The sequence below is a fragment of the Protopterus annectens genome, chromosome 9.part0 (assembly GCF_019279795.1).
Source record: "Protopterus annectens isolate FY-2018-M chromosome 9.part0, PAN1.0, whole genome shotgun sequence".
NCBI lineage: Eukaryota > Metazoa > Chordata > Ceratodontiformes > Protopteridae > Protopterus > Protopterus annectens.
In genome coordinates, this window is record NC_056743.1 from 818,010,454 (window position 1) to 818,031,207 (window position 20,754).

General features: G+C 44.9%; 1 protein-coding gene across 1 annotated transcript in view; it reads left to right on the top strand.

The window, feature by feature from the left end:
* The window catches only part of LARP4 (La ribonucleoprotein 4), a gene marked incomplete in the record, with an annotated part of 1,458,174 nt that overhangs the window by 953,592 nt on the left and 483,828 nt on the right, over nucleotides 1-20,754 (top strand). Inside the window, 2 exon segments of the mRNA XM_044083476.1 lie at nucleotides 9,431-9,640; nucleotides 9,791-9,885. Of these exon segments, the coding sequence (XP_043939411.1) occupies nucleotides 9,431-9,640; nucleotides 9,791-9,885 (305 nt within the window).

Below are 20,754 nucleotides of genomic sequence, written 5' to 3' on the forward strand. Positions count from 1 at the left end.
TTGGCTGGTAACTCTAGATCTCAAGGAGGCATACCTGCACGTCCCCATACAACCAAATTGCAGAAGATACCTCAGATTTCTTGCAGGATCAGAGCATTATCAATTCTCAGCATTGCCCTTTGGCTTATCTACTGCCCAGAGTGTTCACGAAATGCCTGGCATCAGTAATCGCTCACTGCAGGCTTCAGGGAATCCAAATTTATCCATACCTGGACGACTGCCTGATACAAGCGGACAACAAAAACAAGCTGACACAAGACTTACAAAGAGTCATTTGCTTACTACAAGCCCTGGGATACACAGTCAATTTTAAAAAGTCAAGACTGATACCATCCCAAACAAGAACATTCTTGGGTGCAGAATTGGACACAGTAAAACAGATAGCATTCCTAACTGCAGAAAAACAAGAACAACTTCCTCTTTACTTCTTGGCATTAACAAAGCAGAACAAACTAACAGCAAGGAAAGTACTGCAGGCCTTGGGCTTCATGGCATCCTGCATAATCCTGGTCCCCATGCCAGACTGCATATGAGAAAGCTACAGTGGTACCTAAAGAATTTATGGTCTCAACACAGGCACAGCTTAGAAACCGAAATACCACTAATCCCATGCCTGAAACAAGAGTTCCTATGGTGGGCTCAGGCATGCCAGTCAAACCCAGGTTTGTCCTTCCACAGCATTCAACCAAGCCAAACCATCACAACGGACGCCTCAGACCTCTGTTGGGGGGCCCACATGCTGGACAAGTGCATTCAAGGCTTATGGACTCCAGATCAGCTGCACCTGCACATAAATCAAAAAGAAATGCTGGCAGTAAAACTAGCAATCCAGAATTTCAGACCATTCCTCAAAGAAGGCCAATTGATAAGGACAGACAACACCACAGTCATGTGGTACATCAACAAACAAGGAGGCACTCATTCATACCCCCTATGCCGAATGGCTCTGGACCTATGGAATATGGCTCTGACTTACAACATTCAGTTACAGGCGATATTTGTACCGGGAAAAGAAAACATCCTAGCAGACATGTTAAGCAGAACTACCTCGGATGCTCACGAATGGATGCTACACCCGGACATCTTCAAGGCCATCACAAAGAAATGTGGAATGCCACAAATAGACCTATTCGCATCCCCACTCAATCACCAGCTCAAGAAATTCTGCACAAGGACATACCACCCACTTGCTTGGAAGGTGGACTCTATCCTTCAGTTGGAAAGGCCTGACAGCATATGCATTTCCACCTCTTCCTTTGATGCACAAGGTACTACTGAAAATCAAAGAGGAACGTCCAAGGATAATTCTGATAGCTCCAAATTGGCCAAGACAACATTGGTATCCATTACTGAGGAGCATGTCTCGGGAAACGTGGACACTACCCTGATTCCTTTGATGTTAACTCAGAGCGACTACAACATCCTGCATCCAAACCTGAAAACTCTGCAACTGACTGCCTGGAACATTACATAAGAGCAACTAACCCAGATTTATCCCAAAGGGTTAAAGACATTATCCTTGAGGCCCGCAGACCTTCAACAAGAAGGAACTATGCAGGAAAATGGAAAGGTTTGTCATTTGGAGTACTGAAAGAGGGAAAGATGTGTCAAAGTAGATATTGCCAACATCCTGGAGTATTTGGCAGAGCTTCACATACAGGCCTGTCCTATTCCTCCATCAAGATACATGCATCAGCTATTTCTGCAGAATACAGCTTGATCCCCTGTCTTCTCACATCCTCTACTCAGGCAGTTTCTGAGAGGAATTAAGAATGTAAAACCTCCTAGGAAACCACCATTACCAGCATGGGACTTGAACTTTGTGCTAGAAAATTGACACTCACTCCATTGAACCAGCAGCAACAGCAGATCTTCAACACCTATCCTGGAAAACTGCTTTCCTGCTGGCAATTACTTCAGCAAGAAGGGTTTCGAACTACAGGCTTTAATGGCAGTACAACCCTTCCTAATCTTCCATCAAGATAGTGTCCATGAGAACTAATCCTACATTTATGCCTAAGGTGGTATCCAGAGTGTCTCTAAACCAGGCAATCCACCTACCTACCTTCTTTCCCAATCCACAGAACACCGGGGAAAGACTGCTGCATACCTTGGATGTACATAGACAGTTGCGCTACTACCTGGACAGAACCAAGGGCAATAGAAAAATTGACCAGCTTCTAGTAGCATATGCAACAGGAAGGGAAGGAAAAGCAATTTCCAAACAGACAATCTCCAAGTGGATAGGAAATTGCATACGATTCTGTTACTCCTACCATGGAAAGCAAATTCCACAGAACATAAGGCCTCATTCTACAAGGGCTACAGCCACTACCACAGCTTTCTTACGAGGAGTGGCTACCAAGGACATTATAGAGGCTGCTACTTGGACCTCCGTGCATACATTTGCCAAGCATTATAACTTACCTCTATACTCTAGATCCCAAGCAGGGTTCGCCACTGCTGTTTTGCAAGGGATCCTAACTACACCATAATTTCTTCTTCCTCCTCCCCTAGTTTGGCTATGGTATTCTACCCATTTGAGGACTGCAGATGCAACCTTGAAGGACATAGTACAGTTTTGTACCTACCATAAATGTAGATGTCGAACAGGATAGCATCTGCAGTCAATTACCCACCCTCCTTCCCGCTGTGGTACTCTAGGGTATTTGCCCACCTAATAGCTAGCTGGGGATTTCTTATGGTGTATTTGTTTGTATATATGTACATACATGCTTATTTTTGTGTTTGCCTTCTACTTTTTGGAAACATTGGCATTTATCCAAAATTTAGCTATCCAAGAGGGCAACTGGCATCTGGGGCAAGAAACACTGAGGAAAATGGCGTCGGCTGATGCCTTTATACCCGAAGACCTGCAGTGATGACGTCGGGTGAAGTGCAACACCAGCCGAGGCCAGACCCAGACTTTGGAATCCGGCCGACCGAAGGGCTGCCTGACGACAGGACAACCCATTTGTAAGGACTGCAGATGCTATCCTGTTCGGACATCTACATTTATGGTAGGTACAAAACTGTACTTTTTGAGTAAAGGACGCAAAGATAAGGACCGATACACAAGGTCCGCGACTTCTACTGACACCACGCTAAAGCAGACTACTGGTGCTCCGGTTCTCAGCGAGGCGCCTACGCAGCCCCTGACTACCGATGACACTTCATTAGCGGTGTCTTCTGTGCCTGAGGTCGCAGGCTCTTCGGCCCACACCCCGACTACAGATACCGAAGCCACTCTTGACGGGGAAACTGAGTTTAGACAGGCCTGCCACCTCTCAAGGTGTCTTCAGGCCTTCTTCTTTTTCCATTAAGGCTTTCACTAAATCTAAAGCAGCCATGCATTCTAAGAGACCAGCTCCACAGGGCCCCTCTCAAGGCCCCATGCCTAAAAAGCAGATGCTCAAAATGGCTGAAGATTTGATTACTCTTATCAGGGGGTTCTCAACCCCCCTCGGAAAAAAGGCCCAGAGTGGAGGAAGAATACCCTTCCTCGGACCAGGCCTCCATTACTTCAGAACATTCTGAAGACCAGGAACATTCATACTCCCCTTTTGAAGATTCTGATGCAGAGGAGTCCATTCCCTTTGTCTCCCCCCCTGAGGACTACTCTTTTGGGGAATCCTTGCATACCTTGAGGGAACACTTCCACTGGGAAGGCCCAGATTACTCAGACTCCAAGAAAAGGCTCATGGATTTCCTCTTGCTCCCTCAGCACAGGCCTCTGGCTATCCCTCCTGTCTTAGACATACTAGATGATGTGTATTCAGAGGCCAGCCTTAACCCAGATTCTTTACCTCCAGCTCCAGTCAAGCCTGACGGGTATTACCGGGTTCCTGATTCACACCAATTCCTATACAAAAGCTATGCGGCTGACCCAGAAACTATTTCACAGGGTCCCAAGGGAATTAAGGCCTCCACTGCCAGAAATCCATTACCTTCAGAGAGAGATTCCAGAGCTTTAGAAAGGTGGGGGAAAAAGGTATACACCTCGGCCACTTTAACCATGAGGGCATTAAACTTTCGGCTCCGTATGTTAAAGTATCAACAGTTTTTGTTATCTCAGTTGAAAAGCAAAATGTCACAACCTGAACAACCAGACTTGAAGGAGTTGCAGGATATGATGCATAGTGCAGAACAAGTGGGTAAACACACCTTACAAATGAGGCTATGATGCTGTAGAGGCCTCAAGTAGAGCTGCTGTTACAGGATCAGTCATTCGTAGACATGCCTGGCTTAGGGAACAAACCTTGCCTGATCATGTTAAAGCTAAACTACTAGATGCTCCTTTACAAAAGGATGTATTATTTGGTACTAATGCTGAGGAGATACTACGGAAAATGGAAGAAAAAGCTAAATCTATGCAAACTGTCAAAGCTTTTCTACAGGTTCAACCACCAGGTTTTAGCAGAAATTGGCATTCAAAAAAACTGGTCCTTTCCAGCCACGGACAAACCCCAAAGAGGTATATACAGGCGCACAAGGAGCAGAGGACAATCTCAAGGATCATACAGAGGCAGACAATGGCAAACCCCAGCACCAAGAGGTGGCGAAGACAGTGCACAACAATACAGGAAACAAAACCAATGACTTTCCCCTTCTCATGCCAAGCAAGTCTCAGCTGGCAGCACCCTTGGGAGGAAAGCTGGCATTATTTACAAGAAATTGGCATATTATCACAACAGACAAATGGATCCTGGACATCATAAACAGAGGCTACAGATTTCATTTTCACACTCTTCCAAAAATGAGAGGCATGCTGAACCTGCCACACAATCAAAGGGGAGAGGCTCAACTACAAATTTCAAAGCTCATGGACATGAAAGCTATTCAAGAGGTACCTACTCACGAACAAGGTCAAGGTTTTTATTCCAGACTATTCCTGCTACCAAGGAAAGGAACCGACTGGAGACCCATTTTGGACTTATCCATCCTAAACACATTTCTACTCGAACCAAAATTCAAGATGCTCACCTTACAGCAGCTTCTTCCCATGCTGGGCAAGGAGTTTTGGCTGGTAACATTGGGCCTCAAGGAGGCATACCTGCATGTCCCAATCAGACAAAGCTGCAGAAGATACCTCAAATTTCTTGCAGGTTCAATCCACTATCAATTCTCTGCATTGCCCTTTGGCTTGTATACTGCGCCCAGAGTATTCACAAAATGCCTGGCATCAGTAATTGCCTACTGCAGACTTCAAGGGATACAAATTTACCCTTATTTGGACGATTGCCTGATCCAAGCGGACAGCAAACACATACTTCTGGAACATCTGGCTTATATAACACGGTTATTGAATTCTCTGGGATACACAGTCAACAAAGAGAAATCCAGGCTAACACCATCTCAGAAAATAACTTTCCTGGGTGCCAACTTGGACACAAACACTCAGATGGCCTATCTTACGCCAGAAAAACAGGGGCAACTAACTCAGTACTTCAAAATACTAGCAAATTGTACCAGGCTAACTGCAAGGAAAATCCTGCAGGCTCTGGGCTTCATGGCATCTTGCATTCTTCTAATCTCATGCGCAAAGTTGCATATGAGGAAACTTCATTGGTACCTAAAAAACCTATGGTCTCAACACAGCCACAGTTTAGAAACAATAATACCAATAATCCCATGTTTGCAACAGGAATTTCTATGGTGGGCCCAAGCATGCCAAACAAACACAGGTCTACCATTCTGCAAGCCTCAAGCAAATCAAGTCATCACAACAGACGCCTCAGACTACGCCTGGGGGGCACACATGACAGACAGGTGCATTCAGGGCAAATGGTTCCAAAAGGAAAAGCACCTTCACATCAATCAAAAGGAAATGCTAGCAGTGATAAATGCATTTACAGCTTTCAAGGACCTCCTGCATCCAGGGCAATTATTGATAAGAACAGACAACACCACAGTAATGTGGTACATAAACAAACAAGGAGGAATACTTTCATACCCCCTGTGCAGGCTAGCCATGTCACTTTGGAACTTGGCTCTGGAATGGCAAATCGAACTTCAAGCACAGTACCTGCCAGGATTGGAAAACACGCTGCCAGACAATCTAAGCAGAAATATGACAGACCCACACGAATGGAAGTTGCATCCTCAAGTGTTTACAAAGATAATCCAAGCGTGGGGAAGGCCAGACATAGATCTCTTTGCCTCCCACAGGAATCATCAATTGACAAACTTCTGCTCAAGAACCTTCCATCCAAAGGCCTGGAGAGTGGACGCCCTTTTTTTCAGTTGGGCAGCACGGACAGTTTACGCCTTCCCACCTTTGCCTCTTCTGCCCAAGGTGCTCTTGAAAGAAAGAGCAGACCGAAGATGATACTGATTGCTCCAGATTGGCCAAGACAACACTGGTACCCACTCCTGAGGAGCCTAACACATACTCCTCCCTGGACCCTACCTGTAATGCCTCTTCTACTGGCTCAGCACTGACTCAGCACAGCTACAAAACTCTTCACAGTCAGCTGAAAACACTCAATCTGGCTGCATGGAAAATTCCTTAACACCACAACAGACCCTGCTCTCCAAAGAGGTACAAGATGTCATTTTGGAGGCCAGAAGACCATCAACTAGAAAGGCTTACTCCGCAAAATGGAAACGGTTTTGCGCTTGGAATGAGAAAAAAGGCCAGGATCCTAGAAAACTGAATTTGCCTCAGACATTACAGTATCTAGCTGAGCTGTTGAACAGTGGACTTTCATTTTCCTCCATCAAAATTCATGCCTCAGCCATTTCTGCAGAATACAACACTGATCCACCCTTATTCTCTCACCTACTCTTAAGACAGTTCCTCAGAGGGTCTAAGAATATAAGACCTCCAAGTAAACAACCAATACCAGCCTGGGATCTTAATTACATTCTAGAAGAATTAACATTGCCCCCCTTTGAACCAGCTGCCTCAACGGATTTGCAATATTTGTCCTGGAAAACAGCTTTCCTTCTGGCCATTACCTCAGCTCGTAGGGTTTCGGAACTACAAGCCCTCATGGTTGTGCAGCACTTTCTCATCTTCCATCAGGACAGGGTTTCCCTACGAATCAACCCGTCATTTATGCCTAAGGTAGTATCCAGGGTAGCTTTAAATCAGGCCATACACTTACCTACCTTTTACCCCAATCCTCAAAACAAAGGGGAAAGGCTGCTACATTCCTTAGACATCCATAGACAGCTACGTTACTTTTTGGACAGAACAAAGCCTTTCAGGAAATCAGAACAACTCTTTGTGTCCTATGCTGTAGGAGCTCAAGGGAAGCCAATTTCCAAACAGACAATTTCAAAATGGATAGGCCACTGCATACGGTTTTTTTACTCCTTTCATGGCAAATCTGTTCCTACAGGCATCAGATCCCACTCCACAAGGGCCACAGCTACCTCTACAGCCTTCCTCAGAGGAGTCCCTACCAAAGATATTTTGGAGGCAGCCACTTGGAGTTCTGCGCATACCTTCACAAAACACTACCACCTGCCTTTATACTCCAAAACTAGAGCAGGCTTTGCCACTGCTGTGTTGCAGGGCATTCTGGCTCTTCCCAGTTCCACCTAGTGCCTACCACCCTGTGCGTAGCTTTGGGATTCTACCCATCTGTGATTACTGCAGCTGTATGCACGATGAACATAGTACAGTTTTGTACCTACCATAAATGTAGATGTTCGAGTGCTAATACAGCTGCAGTACAGGTTTCCCTCCCTCCTTCCCCTCTTGGTAAAGGCCTAGTGGCTAACACCTCCTCATACAACCTGATTGGGTTATCCTTCTATGGTGTATTTGCTTGCTACTACTGATTTTTGATTATATTGCACTGCATGATTATACATATAATTTATGTATTGCCTTCCTTCTGGGGGCACCTGACATCTGGGGCAAGAAAGACTGAAGAAAATGGTGTCTGCTGTGTCTTGTATACCCCTGTCGCACTGACGTCAGGAAAGAAGGCGACAGCAACCGACGCTGGACCTAGACTTTGGAATTCGGCCGACCGAGGACCCGCCTGATGGCAGAGAACCCATCTGTGATTACTGCAGCTGTATTAGCACTCGAACATCTACATTTATGGTAGGTACAAAACTGTACTTTCTCCAGCCTGGGACCGTAACTTTGTATTGGAAAAGCTCACTCTCCCTCCTTTTGAGCCAGCTGCAACTGCTGAGTTGAAATTCCTTTCTTGGAAAACAGCCTTCTTCTAGCCATCACTTCAGCAAGAAGAGTGTCTAAATTACAGGCACTCATGGCAGTGGGGCCCTTTATTATCTTCTATGCAGACAGGGTTTCCCTCAGGACCAATCCTTTCTTTATGCCCAAGGTGGTGTCTAGTGTGGCCCTAAATAAGTCCATTCATTTGCCTACCTTTTTCCCCCAAATCCACAAAACAGATCAGAATGAGTACTGCACTCTTTGAACGTGTACAGACCACTTAGATTTTATTTGGACAGAATCAAGCCTCTCAGAAAATCTGAACAGCTGCTAGTCTGCTTTGCTGCTGGGGCAGAGGGGGAGGCTGTTTCAAAGCAAACCATTTCTTAATGGATAGCCCGTTGCATTCATCTCTACTATAAGCACCATGGAAAACCTACTCCACGGGAGATAAGATCACATTCCACCAGGGCTGCATCTACCTCTACAGCCTTTCTCAGAGGAGTCCCTGCCAGGGGCATCCTAGAAGCTGCTACTGGAGCTCTTTACATACCTTCACCAAGGATTACCACATGCCTATTTTTTCTAAACCCAGGGCTGGTTTTGCCACTGCAGTCATGCAGGGCTTATGCTCTCTAACTTCCTCCTCCCTTCTTTAGCTTTGGGAGTCAACCCAAATGTGATGATTGCAACAGTGAAACACGAAGAACATAGTACAGTTGTGTACACTTACATAAATGTAGATGTTCGAGTGTATTCACTGTTGCAGTCCTGTTTACCCTCCCTCCAGCCCACTGACTTCTCTTGGCTCTAACTTTCCTTCTTGTTTGGTGTATTTAAGCTTTCTGGTGTATTTGTTTTTTGATGGAGGTGTACCATAACATATAATTGCTTCCCATTGTGGGGGCACCTGACATCTGGGGCAAGAAAAACTGATGTAATGTCTTCGGCTGCATGTTTTATACACCTGATGTCATGGAAGAAGAGACTGCATCCGATGCAGGAATCCAAGACTCTGGTATTCAGGCCGGCTGAGGGCTACCTGCAGGCAGATAACCCAAATGTGATGTCTGCAACAGTGAATAACACTCTAACATCTACATTTATGGTAAGGGTACACAACTGTACTTTTCTTAACCTACCTTTTACTTTCGTGAGTAACTGAAGTATCCACTGCCTTGTTTACTTATTCTTGTAACTGGGTAGAACTTGTAGAAAATGCATAACCGTTCAGAAGTTTCACAGCTGCTGAAGTGTGTAGTGATTTTTTTTTCTTTCTTTTTTTTGCAGGCACGAATAAAAGCCATCAACACTTTCTTTGCAAAGAATGGTTACCGTGTACTGGATTCTAGTGTATATCCTCAGGCACAAACACAGACCCAGTTTCCTTCTCATTTGTTTATGCAGCCTGTTTACAGTCCTCAGCAGCAGTATCCTCTATTTAGCATAGTGCCTCAAGCGTGGTCTCCCAGCCCCACACCATATTTTGAAACACCACTGGTAAGATAAATTTTTAAGGGTCCTGAGCATTATTACGTGCCTTAGACGATTACTATATAAATTGTGTCATATTAAATCTGTTGAGTACAGCAGAATACTTTCAACTTTGATCTTTGTTTTAATAAATCATATTGATCTTTTTTATTCTAGGCCCCATTTCCTAATGGTGGATTTGTGAATGGATTTAGTTCCCCTGGATCATTTAAATCACCTCTAAGCTTAGGCCGGCAGTTTCACAGAAACCGGTAAGAGTTCATGAATTAGCTGTAGTTTTTTTTTTTCTTGACTGTGTTATCTGTAACTGGCTTCATGTACCCCTACTTCAGGTGTGGCACTTGGGAATCAGTGGTCTGAGCACTGTGCCTTGTGTGAAATTTTTTTTTTTTTTTTTGGCTTTACCAGTAGGTTCTTTAGCACTGTTCTTTCCAGTGGAACTGGTTAAGCTTCTGCACTGTTAACATCCCCACCCCTTTGGTATCAACACACAGCCACAGAAAACATTTTTCACTTTTGAATTTTTTTCTTTAATGAGAACTGTAATATTCTAAAGACTAGTTAAAGGCAAGACAGCAGTGTTTAGCTTTCTATCCACATGTGAAAGGTGTTTTTTTTTTTCTTCTGCCTTTGAAGGAGAACCATGTATAATATTATCTGGGCACTGATTTTCTTTGAGAGTCAAATGCATCCAGTCTCCAATATTTGTAAATATGCAGCTGAAATTGGTGTGCCCTTGGATTGTTCTGAAATGCTTTACTAGGCATTACTGGTTTGTATATTAATTTTTAATTGTCTTTATAGTTGCCAGTTTATTTCATTGCCCATGAAGCCTGTTTACTAGCTACAGTGCCGATAGTATGTTTTTAAGTAGTTTTCCTGTTCTGCTTTATGTATTGCACATTCTAAGAAAAAGTGGTTTTAAAGAACTGGAGTTTTAAGTGGTCACTGCAGTCATTTGCTCATACTGACAAAAAGAAGGTGAAGAAAAAGATGTTTGTGCTTGATCCCCCTCCTTTCTCGTAACTAGTCAAGTCCAGGTGCAGATTTGCTGTATCCAGGACTGTTTGTAAGTTTCTGAGCCCCCCAAGCCCTTCTGTTGGAGTGCAGCCTTCTAGCTCATCAGTGGGAGTGGTAAGTACTAGGTAGCCTGTCCTACCACAAGAGGAGTGGTTCTTGTCCCAGGAATTGTAGTTTATTGACCATTCGGGAAGTTGTCCATCTCTTTCAACTTTCTGGTTTAAAAGGCCTCATATGCGCTTGTTTCCCGTCTTTCCTGTAACTAACCTACTGGAAAGCGCTAGAAAGCCTTAAACTGATATAAGCCTTCTAGCTTAAAAGAGAGACTTTGGAGTGATTGAGTATCAGTTTTCTGGATTTTCTTGTTGTACTTAACTGTTTTCTGCCTAAACGCTGATTTTCCAGCATTTAGTGCGATTTAAAAGCTTGATGTTCATCGTGCATTACAGCTGCAGTATTCACATATGGGTTCTCTGCTGTCAGGCGGGTCCTCGGTCTGCCGAATTCCAGTGTCTAGCTCCGGTTGTTGTCGCTTTCTTTCCTGACGTCAGTGCGACAGGGGTATATAAGACACAGCCAATGCCATATTCTTCAGTCTTTTTTGCCGCGCGGTGCCCGAAGCAGAAGCAGTTCGCAAGTGCCTGTCGGCCAGCTCCTGAATTTACGAAAAATTGGAAACCGAAGTCTTCTTTAAAGCTAAGTACCCCGTTGGGGGAAACTTTTCTTGCCTCAGACCGATGTCAGACAAAGTTAACAACTGTATTTCTTGTGGGAAGCAAATACCGCATAAGGATTTCCATTCCCTCTGCATACCTTGTTTAGGCCTAGACCACGACGTCTCGGGCTGTCGCTTTTGCGCTACTTTCAATAAACGCACTATTAAGCGTCGGGTGGAGTTCGCCCAACATTATTTTGGTAAAGCCTTTGATTATAAAATGTCGTCTGAGACTCCGACTACCGTTTTGTCCAAAAAACGCAAGGACAAGGACCGACACGCGAGGTCCGTGGTCTCCACCGACACCACGCCAAAACCGGCTGCACGTGGTCCGGTTCTCAGTGAGACGCCTATGCAGTCCCTGACTACCGACGACACTTCCTTGGCGGTGTCTTCTGTAACTGAGACCGCAGGTACCGCGGCCCTTACTCAGACTACAACCAGTGAAGCCACTGTGAGTGTTGAGCCTCCTAATGTGGACAGGTCCACTTCCACCCAGGGTGTCTTTAGGCCCTCATCTTCCTTTTCCATTAAGGCCTTTACTAAGTCCAAATCAGCCATGCATCCCAAGAGGGCCTGTTGCTCAGGGCCCATCCCCAGGCCCCATGCCTAAAAAGCAGATGCTTAAAATGGCTGAGGATTTAATTACTCTTATCAGGGGTTCCCAACCCCCTCCAGACAAGAGACCCAGATTGGAGGAAGATTCTCCCTCTTCTGAGCAGGGCTCCATTTTCTCAGAACATTCTGATGTAGAGGAACACTCGTACTCCCCTTATGAAGATTCTGATGCAGAACAGTCCATTCCTTCTGTATCTCCCCCAGAGGATTTTTCTTTTGGGGAAACCTTGCACACCTTGAGGGAACACTTCCATTGGGAAGGCCAAGACTTTTCTGATTCCAAGAAAAGGCTTAGGGAATTTCTTTTGTTACCTCAACACAGACCTCTGGCTATACCTCCTGTCTTGGACATACTTGATGTTTACTCGAAGGCTTGTCTTAATCCAGATTCCCTGCCTCCTGCCCCAGTCAAAGCTGATAGGTACTACAGAGTTCCTAACTCTCACCAATTTCTTTTCAAAAGCCATAATGCTGACCCTGAAACCATTTCTCAAGGCCCCAAGGGAATGAAGGCCTCTACTGCCAAGAATCCACTACCTTCCGAAAGAGAATCTAGATCCTTAGAAAGGTGGGGAAAAAAGGTATACACCTCGGCCACCCTAGCCATGAGGGCCTTAAACTGTCAGTTCCATATGCTTAAATATCAGCAGTTTCTGTTATCACAATTAAGAAATAAAATGTTTTAACCTGAACAATCAGATTTGAAGGAATTGCAGGATATGATGTATAGTGCAGAACAAGTGGGTAAACACACCTTGCAATGTGGCTATGATGCCTTAGAGGCCTCAAGTAGAGCTGCTGTTACAGGATCAGTCATTCGTAGACATGCCTGGCTTAGGGAACAAAGCTTGCCTGATCATGTTAAAGCTAAACTACTAGATGCTCCTTTACAAAAGGATGTACTATTTGGTACTAATGCTGAGGAGATGCTACGGAAAATGGAGGAAAAAGCTAATTCTATGCAAACTGTCAAGGCTTTTCTACAGGTACAAGCACCTCGTTTTAGCAGAAATTGGCCTTCTAAAAACTGGTCCTTTCCAGCCACGGACAAGCCCCAAAGAGGTATATACAGGCGCACTAGGGGCAGAGGACAATCTCAAGGATCATAGAGGCAGGCAATGGCAAACCCCAGCACCAAGAGGTGGTGAAGACAGTGCACAACAGTACAGAAAACAAACCCAGTGACTTCCTCCTTTTCATGCCAAGCATGTCTCCGCTGGCAGCTCCCTTGGGAGGAAAGCTGGCATTATTTACAAGAAATTGGCATATTATCACAACAGACAAATGGATCCTGAACATTATAAACAGAGGCTACATTTTGCATTTTCACACTCTTCCAAAAATGAGAGGCATGCCAAACCACACAATCAAAGGGCAGAGGCACAAATACAAATTTCAAAACTCATGGACATGAAAGCTATTCAAGAGGTACCTACTCACGAACAAGTTGAAGGTTTTTAATCCAGACTATTTCTGGTACCAAGGAAAGGAACCAGCTGGAGACCCATTTTGGACTTATCCGTTCTAAATACATTTCTACTCGTACCAGAATTCAAGATGCTCACATTACAGCAGCTTCTTCCCATGCTGGGCAAGGAGTTTTGGCTGGTAACATTGGACCTCAAGGAGGCATACCTGCCTGTCCCAGTTAGACAAAGCTGCAGAAGATACCTCAGATTTCTTGCAGGTTCAATCCACTATCAATTCTCTGCATTGCCCTTTGGCTTATCTACTGCGCCCAGAGTATTCACGAAATGCCTGGCATCAGTAATTGCCTACTGCAGACTTCAAGGGATACAAATTTACCCTTATTTGGATGACTGCCTTATTCAAGCGAACAGCAAGCACATACTTCTGGAACATCTGGCTTATGCAACACTGTTACTGAATTCTCTGGGATACACAATCAACAAAGAAATCCAGGCTAACACCATCTCAGAAAATAACTTTCCTGGGTGCCAACTTGGACACAAACACCCAGATGGCCTACCTTACGCCTGAAAAACAGGGGCAACTAACTCAGTACTTCAAAATACTAGCAAATTGTACCAGGCTTACTGCAAGGAAAATCTTGCAGGCTCTGGGCTTCATGGCATCTTGCATTCTTTTAATCCCATGTGCAAAGTTGCATATGAGAAAACTTCAATGGTACCTAAAAAACCTATGTTCTCAACACAGCCACAATTTGGAAACAATAATACCAATAATTCCATGTTTGCAAAAGGAATTTCTATGGTGGGCCCAAGCATGTCAAACAAACACAGGTCTCCCATTCTGCAAGCCTCAAGCAAATCAAGTCATCACAACAGACGCCTCAGATTACACCTGGGGGCGCACATGACAGACAGGTGCATTCAGGGCAAATGGTCCCAAAAGGAAAAGCACCTTCACATCAATCAAAAAGAAATGCTAGCAGTGATAAATGCATTTACAGCTTTCAAGGACCTCCTGCATCCAGGACAATTATTGATAAGAACAGACAACACCACAGTTATGTGGTACATAAACAAGGAGGAACACATTCATACCCCCTGTGCAGACTAGCCATGACACTTTGGAACTTGGCTCTGGAATGGCAAATTGAATTTCAAGCACAGTACTTGCCAGGTTTGGAAAACACGCTGGCAGACAATCTAAGCAGAAATATGACAGATCCGCACGAATGGAAGTTGCATCCTCAGGTGTTTACAAAGATAATCCAAGCTTTGGGGAGGCCAGACATAGATCTCTTCGCCTCCCACAGGAATCATCAATTGGAAAAGTTTTGTTCAAGTACCTTTCATCCAAAGGCCTGGAGAGTGGGTGCCCTTTCTTTCAGTTGGACAGCATGGACAGTGTACGCTTTCCCACCTCTGCCTCTTCTGCCCAAGGTGCTCTTGAAAGCAAGAGCAGACAGACCGAAGATGATACTGATTGCTCCAGACTGGCCAAGACAGCACTGGTACCCACTCCTGAGGAGCCCAACACATACTCCTCCCTGGCCTCTACCTCTAATGCCTCTTCTGCCGACTCAGCACAGCTACAAAACTCTTCACAGTCAGCTGAAAACACTTAATCTTGCTGCATGGAAAATTCCTTAACACCACAACAGACCCTACTCCCCAAAGAGGTGCAGGACGTCATTCTGGAGGCCAGAAGACCATCTACTAGAAAGGCTTATTCCGCAAAATGGAAACTGTTTTGCTCTTGGAATGAGAAAAAAGGCTAGGACCCTAGAAAACTGAATTTGCCTCAGGTATTACAGTATCTAGCTGAGCTGCTGAACAGTGGACTTTCATTTTCCTCCATAAAAATCCATGTCTCAGCCATTTCTGCAGAATTCAACACGGATCCACCGTTAGTCTCTCACCCACTTTTAAGACAGTTCCTCAGAGGGGCTAAGAATATAAGACCACCAAGTAAACAACCAGTGCCAGCCTGGGATCTTAATTACATTCTAGAAAAATTAACATTGCCTCCCTTTGAACCAGCTGCCTCAACAGATTTGCAATGTTTGTCCTGGAAAACAGCTTTCCTTCTGGCCATTACCTCAGCTCGTAGGGTTTCGGAACTACAACCCTCATGGCTGTGCAGTCCTTCTCATCTTCCATCAGGACAGGGTTTCCCTTCGAACCAACCCTTCATTTATGCCTAAAGTGGTATCCAGGGTAGCTTTAAATCAAGCCATACACTTACCTACCTTTTACCCCAATCCTCAAAACAAAGGGGAAAGGCTGCTACATTCCTTAGACATCCATAGACAGCTATGTTATTATTTGGACAGAACAAAGCCTTTCAGGAAATCAGAACAACTTTTTGTGTGCTATGCGGTGGGAGCTCAAGGGAAGCCTGTTACCAAACAGACAATTTCAAAATGGATAGGCCACTGCATACGATTTTGTTACTCCTATCATGGGAAATCTGTCCCTACAGGCATCAGATCCCACTCCACCAAGGCCACAGCTACCTCTACAGCCTTCCTCAGAGGAGTTCCTACCAAAGATATTTTGGAGGCAGCCACTTGGAGTTCTGTGCATACCTTCACAAAACACTATCACCTGCCTTTATATTCCAAAACTAGAGCAGGCTTTGCCACTGCTGTGTTGCATGGCATTCTGGCTCATCCCAGTTCCTCCTAATGCCTACCACCCTGTGCGTAGCTTTGGGATTCTACCCATATGTGATTACTGCAGCTGTATGCACAATGAACATAGTACAGATGTTCTTCATCCCACATTGCTGCAGTCCTAACACTTGGGTAGTCCGCTGTCCCAGTCGGCCCGAATACCAAAGTATAAGGCTGACGTCGGTCAAGGCGCATTAGTCTGACGTCAGGATACAAATGCGCATGACCGACGTCATATCCTCAGTCTTTTTTGCCGCATGGTCCGATGCAGAAGCAGTATTGCGAGTGCAGGTTGGCGTTCTGAAATTTTCTGAAGTCGGAGTTTCAGACCGAATCAAAGTTGGCTAAGTACCCGTTGGGAATATTTTGTTTTTTTCTTGCCTCAGTATTTAACGGATGTCAGAAAAAGTGAATAACTGTATTTCTTGTGGGAAGCGGATACCTCATAGGGATTACCATACCTTGTGTATACCTTGCTTAGGGCCTGAGCACGGCGTTGTTGGATGTCGCTCTTGTGCTAGATTTAACAAACGCACTATAAAGAGAAGATTAGACTGTGCCAGGTTAGTTTTGGGAAGCGTTGTAATTATAAAATGCCGTCGGATGCTCCGGCCCGCCGCCTAAAAAGCGCAAGGACAAAGCAGCAAAGCCTAGGTTGGAAGAACCGTCTGTCCCGGACGTCGGTTCTTTAGAAGGCTCGGTGGGGCCGGTGGTTCTGCCAGAAGTTTCTTTGCAGTCTCAGGATGACTCTTTTCTGTTACACGATGTGTCCTCTCAGGAGGTAGGCCCGGCTCAGGGGCTTCTCAGGTAGCTGTTCTCCCTCCCTTCCTAAGGTGGTTAGGCCCTCCCTTCTGTTTCCAAGGCTTCTTCGAGAGGCAGGCCAGGTTTACCTTCAGTGGGTGTTTCTCCTAGTTCTTCAGGGTCTCTGCCTAAGAAACATATGCTTAAAATGGCAGAAGATTTGATTACTATGATTAGAGGTTCTATGCCCCCTCCTGATAAGAGGCCTAGGGTGGAACCTGAGCTTGAGAGTTTTGAGCAGTGTTCGGAGGCTTCTGAGTCTTGGACTGAAGACTTGCAGGAGTATCCTCCTTATTCTGATTCTGATGTAGATGATTCTACCCCTTGACTTCTCCTCCTGAGGATTTTTCTTTTCAGAGACTCTTCATTCCATGAGGGAGCATTTTAAATGGGAAGGTCAAGATTTCTCTGATTCCAGGAAAAGGCTTAGGGAATTTTTGTTTCTACCCCAGCATAGGCCTTTGGCTATACCTCCTGTTCTGGATGTGGTGGAAGATGTTTTTGCAGAGGCTTCCCTGAACCCTGATTCTTTGCCTCCTGCTCCAGTTAAACCGGATAGGTATTATAGGGTGCCTGAAGCTCATAAGTATCTTTTTAAGAGTCCTAGGGCAGACCCAGAAACTGTTTCTCAGGGGCCTAAAGGTGTTAAGGCTTCTGTTGTTAAAAATCCTGTTCCTCCTGATAAAGAGGCAAGGGCTTTGGATAGATGAGGAAAGAAGGTGTATACTACTTCCACTTTAGCCATGAGGGCTTTGAATTGCCAGTTCCACATGTTGAAATACCAAAATTATCTCCTTTGACAATTGAAGTCTAAGGTGGATACTCTGGCGGAAGGTATTGAGTGTAAAGAGTTGCAGGATTTAGTTCATGTTTCTGAACAGGTGGGTAAGCATTCTTTGCAATGTGGTTTTGATGCTGTACAGGCCTCTTCAAGGGTGGCTGCCACTGGTTCTGTTCTTCGCAGGCACGCCTGGCTGAGGGATCAGAATTTGGCTGAGCATGTTAAGACAAGGATTTGAGATGCTCCGTTGCAATCTGATGTGTTGTTTGGTTCGCCTGTGGAAGCAGTTTTAAAGAAAATGGAGGACAAGGCTAAGTCTATGCAGACTGTTAAAGATTTTTGCAGGTTCAGCCTCCAAGTTTAGTAGAAATTGGCCTACTAAGGGGTGGACATATCCTTCTTATGATTCCCAGTCTAGGGGTAGGTCTAGACGTGGTAGGGGCAGAGCTCAAGGTTCTTTTAGGCCTAGAACAGGAGTTCACCTGCTCAGTCTTGGTGAGGGCAGGGGTCAGTCCTTTCGTAAACAGACCCAATGACCTGCCTTTTCAGCTGCCAGAACCTTCTCGTCTGGCAGCACCTTTGGGAGGAAGGCTGGCACTTTTCAAAGAAAATTGGAGTTTAATTACCCAAGACAGATGGGTATTGGATATCATTCACCACGGTTACAGGTTTTATTTCCATACCTTGCCTCCTTTCAAAGGCATGCCAGACATTCCTCCTCTACAAAGAAAGAGGCTCACAAGCAAATTTCTCTGTTACTTCAAATAGGGGCCATTCAGCGGTTCCTGTGCCAGAAAGAGGCCTAGGGTTTTATTCTCGCCTGTTCCTAGTACCAAAAAAGGGGAACACGTGGAGACCAATTTTGGATTTATCTATCCTCAACACTTATCTGGACATTCCCAAGTTCAAAATGTTGACGTTACAACAGCTTTTACCTCTGCTGGGAAAAGATCACTGGATGGTAACTTTAGATCTCAAGGAGGCTTACCTTCATGTGCCTATCAGACTAAGTTGCAGGAAGTATCTGCGTTTTGAGCTGGGAATTCCCATTATCAGTTCTCTCCATTGCCCTTTGGCTTATCTACTGCCCAGAGTATTCACAAAGTTCTGGCTCCAGTGATAGCTTACTTCAGCCTAAAGGGAAAACAAATCTATCCTTACTTGGACTGACTGCCTGATTCTGGCTCAAGAAAAGGAAGACCTGTTTCAGCATTTGGAATATGTGATAGCAGTGCTAAGATGCCTAGGGTATTCTGTGAACGAAATAAAGTCCAGTCTAGTACCCTCTCAAGACATGTGCTTTCTGGGTGTGAGACTGAATACAGCAACCCAGATGGCCTTTTTAACCCCGGACAAACAAAAGAATCTTTCCCTTTACTTTCATCAACTATCTCTTCAGTCCGGGCTGACTGCAAGGACAGTCCTTCAAGCCTTAGGGTTCATGGCATCTTGTATTCTAGTGCTTCCCAATGCCAAACTGCATATGAGGAAGCTACAATGGTGTCTCAAAAATGTATGGACACAGCACTGCCAGGATTTGGACACTGTCATTCAAATAATACCTTGCATTCAAAAGGAATTTTTGTGGTGGGCTCAGGAATGTCACCTAAACAAGGGACTCTCTGTGACCCGGCCAGAGGCGAGTCAGATTCTAACGACAGATGCCACAGACATAGCTTGGGGGCTCATCTGAATGGAAAGTGGATACAAGACAAGTGGCCTGCCAGACTACAGCATCTACATATCAACATGAAGGAGATGTTTGCAGTCCAGTTTGCATTAATGGCTTTCAAGGAGTTACTTCTTCCAGGGCTGGTGTTGATTCTATCTGAGAACACAACTGTCATGTGGTAGAACAACAAGCAAGGGGAACACATTCTTATCCTCTATGCAGGCAAGCAATGATTTTGTGGGAGACTGCGCTCAGCTTGCAACTAAATCTTCAGGCAAGGTTTCTGCCGGGAGCACAGAACTCCTTAGCAGATGTGTTAAGCAGGCAAATCATGGATCCCCACGAGTGGAAACTGGATCTTCATGTAATTCGGAAATTGACAGTGTCATGGGGAACTCCAGACATAGATCTGTTCGCTTCTCCGTTAAACCACCAGCTGCCAAAGTTTTGCACCACCAGCTTGGAAAGTGGATGCTCTTTCTTTCAGTTGGAAAAATCTTCATGTGTATGCCTTTCCACCTCTGCCTCTCCTCCCAAAGGTACTCCTAAAGGTCAGACAAGACAAGCCAAGGATGATTTTAATAGCTCCAGATTGGCCTCGGCAACACTGGTACCCATTACTGAGGAGTCTGGTAAGGAAGCCTCCATGGCCTTTACCCTTGATTCCACACCTATTGTCTCAGAGGGACGGTCATCTACTCAATGTCAAGCTTCACTCTCTTCATCTAACAGCCCGGCATATTCTGTTTTGAACCACAGCAGGTCTCAACTTCCTCAACAAGTTTTGAATGTGATTATGGAAGCCAGAAGACCTAGTACAAGGAAAGTGTACGCAGAAAAATGGAAGAGATTTTTATTTTGGAGTGCAGCAAAGGATTTGGAGGTTTCTGAGCCTAATTTGAGTGTGGCTCTTCAATATCTTACTGAGTTATTGGACAAAGGTTTGTCTTTCTCTTCCATTAAGATTCATGCTGCAGCAATTTCAGCTCACTATGATTGTGACCCACCATTGTTTTCTCATCCTTTGTTCAAGCAATTTCTTAGAGGGCAAAGAATATAAGACCCCCGTAGAGCTCCTACTCCTGCTTGGGACCTCAATTTTGTGTTGGAGAAACTTACTCTACAACCTTTTGAGCCTGCGGCTACTGCTGAATTGAAATACTTGTCATGGAAGACTGCTTTTTTGTTGGCCATTACTTCTGCAAGAAGGGTTTCTGAATTGCAGGCCCTTATGACAGTTGAGCCTTTTTTGATTTTCCATAAGGATAGGGTATCATTACGTACTAATCCTTCCTTTATGCATAAGGTGGTCTCTAGTGTGGCTTTAAACCAAACTATTCATTTGCCTACTTTTTATGCAGATCCCCAAAATAAGGGGGAAAAGATTTTGCACACTTTGGATGTACAC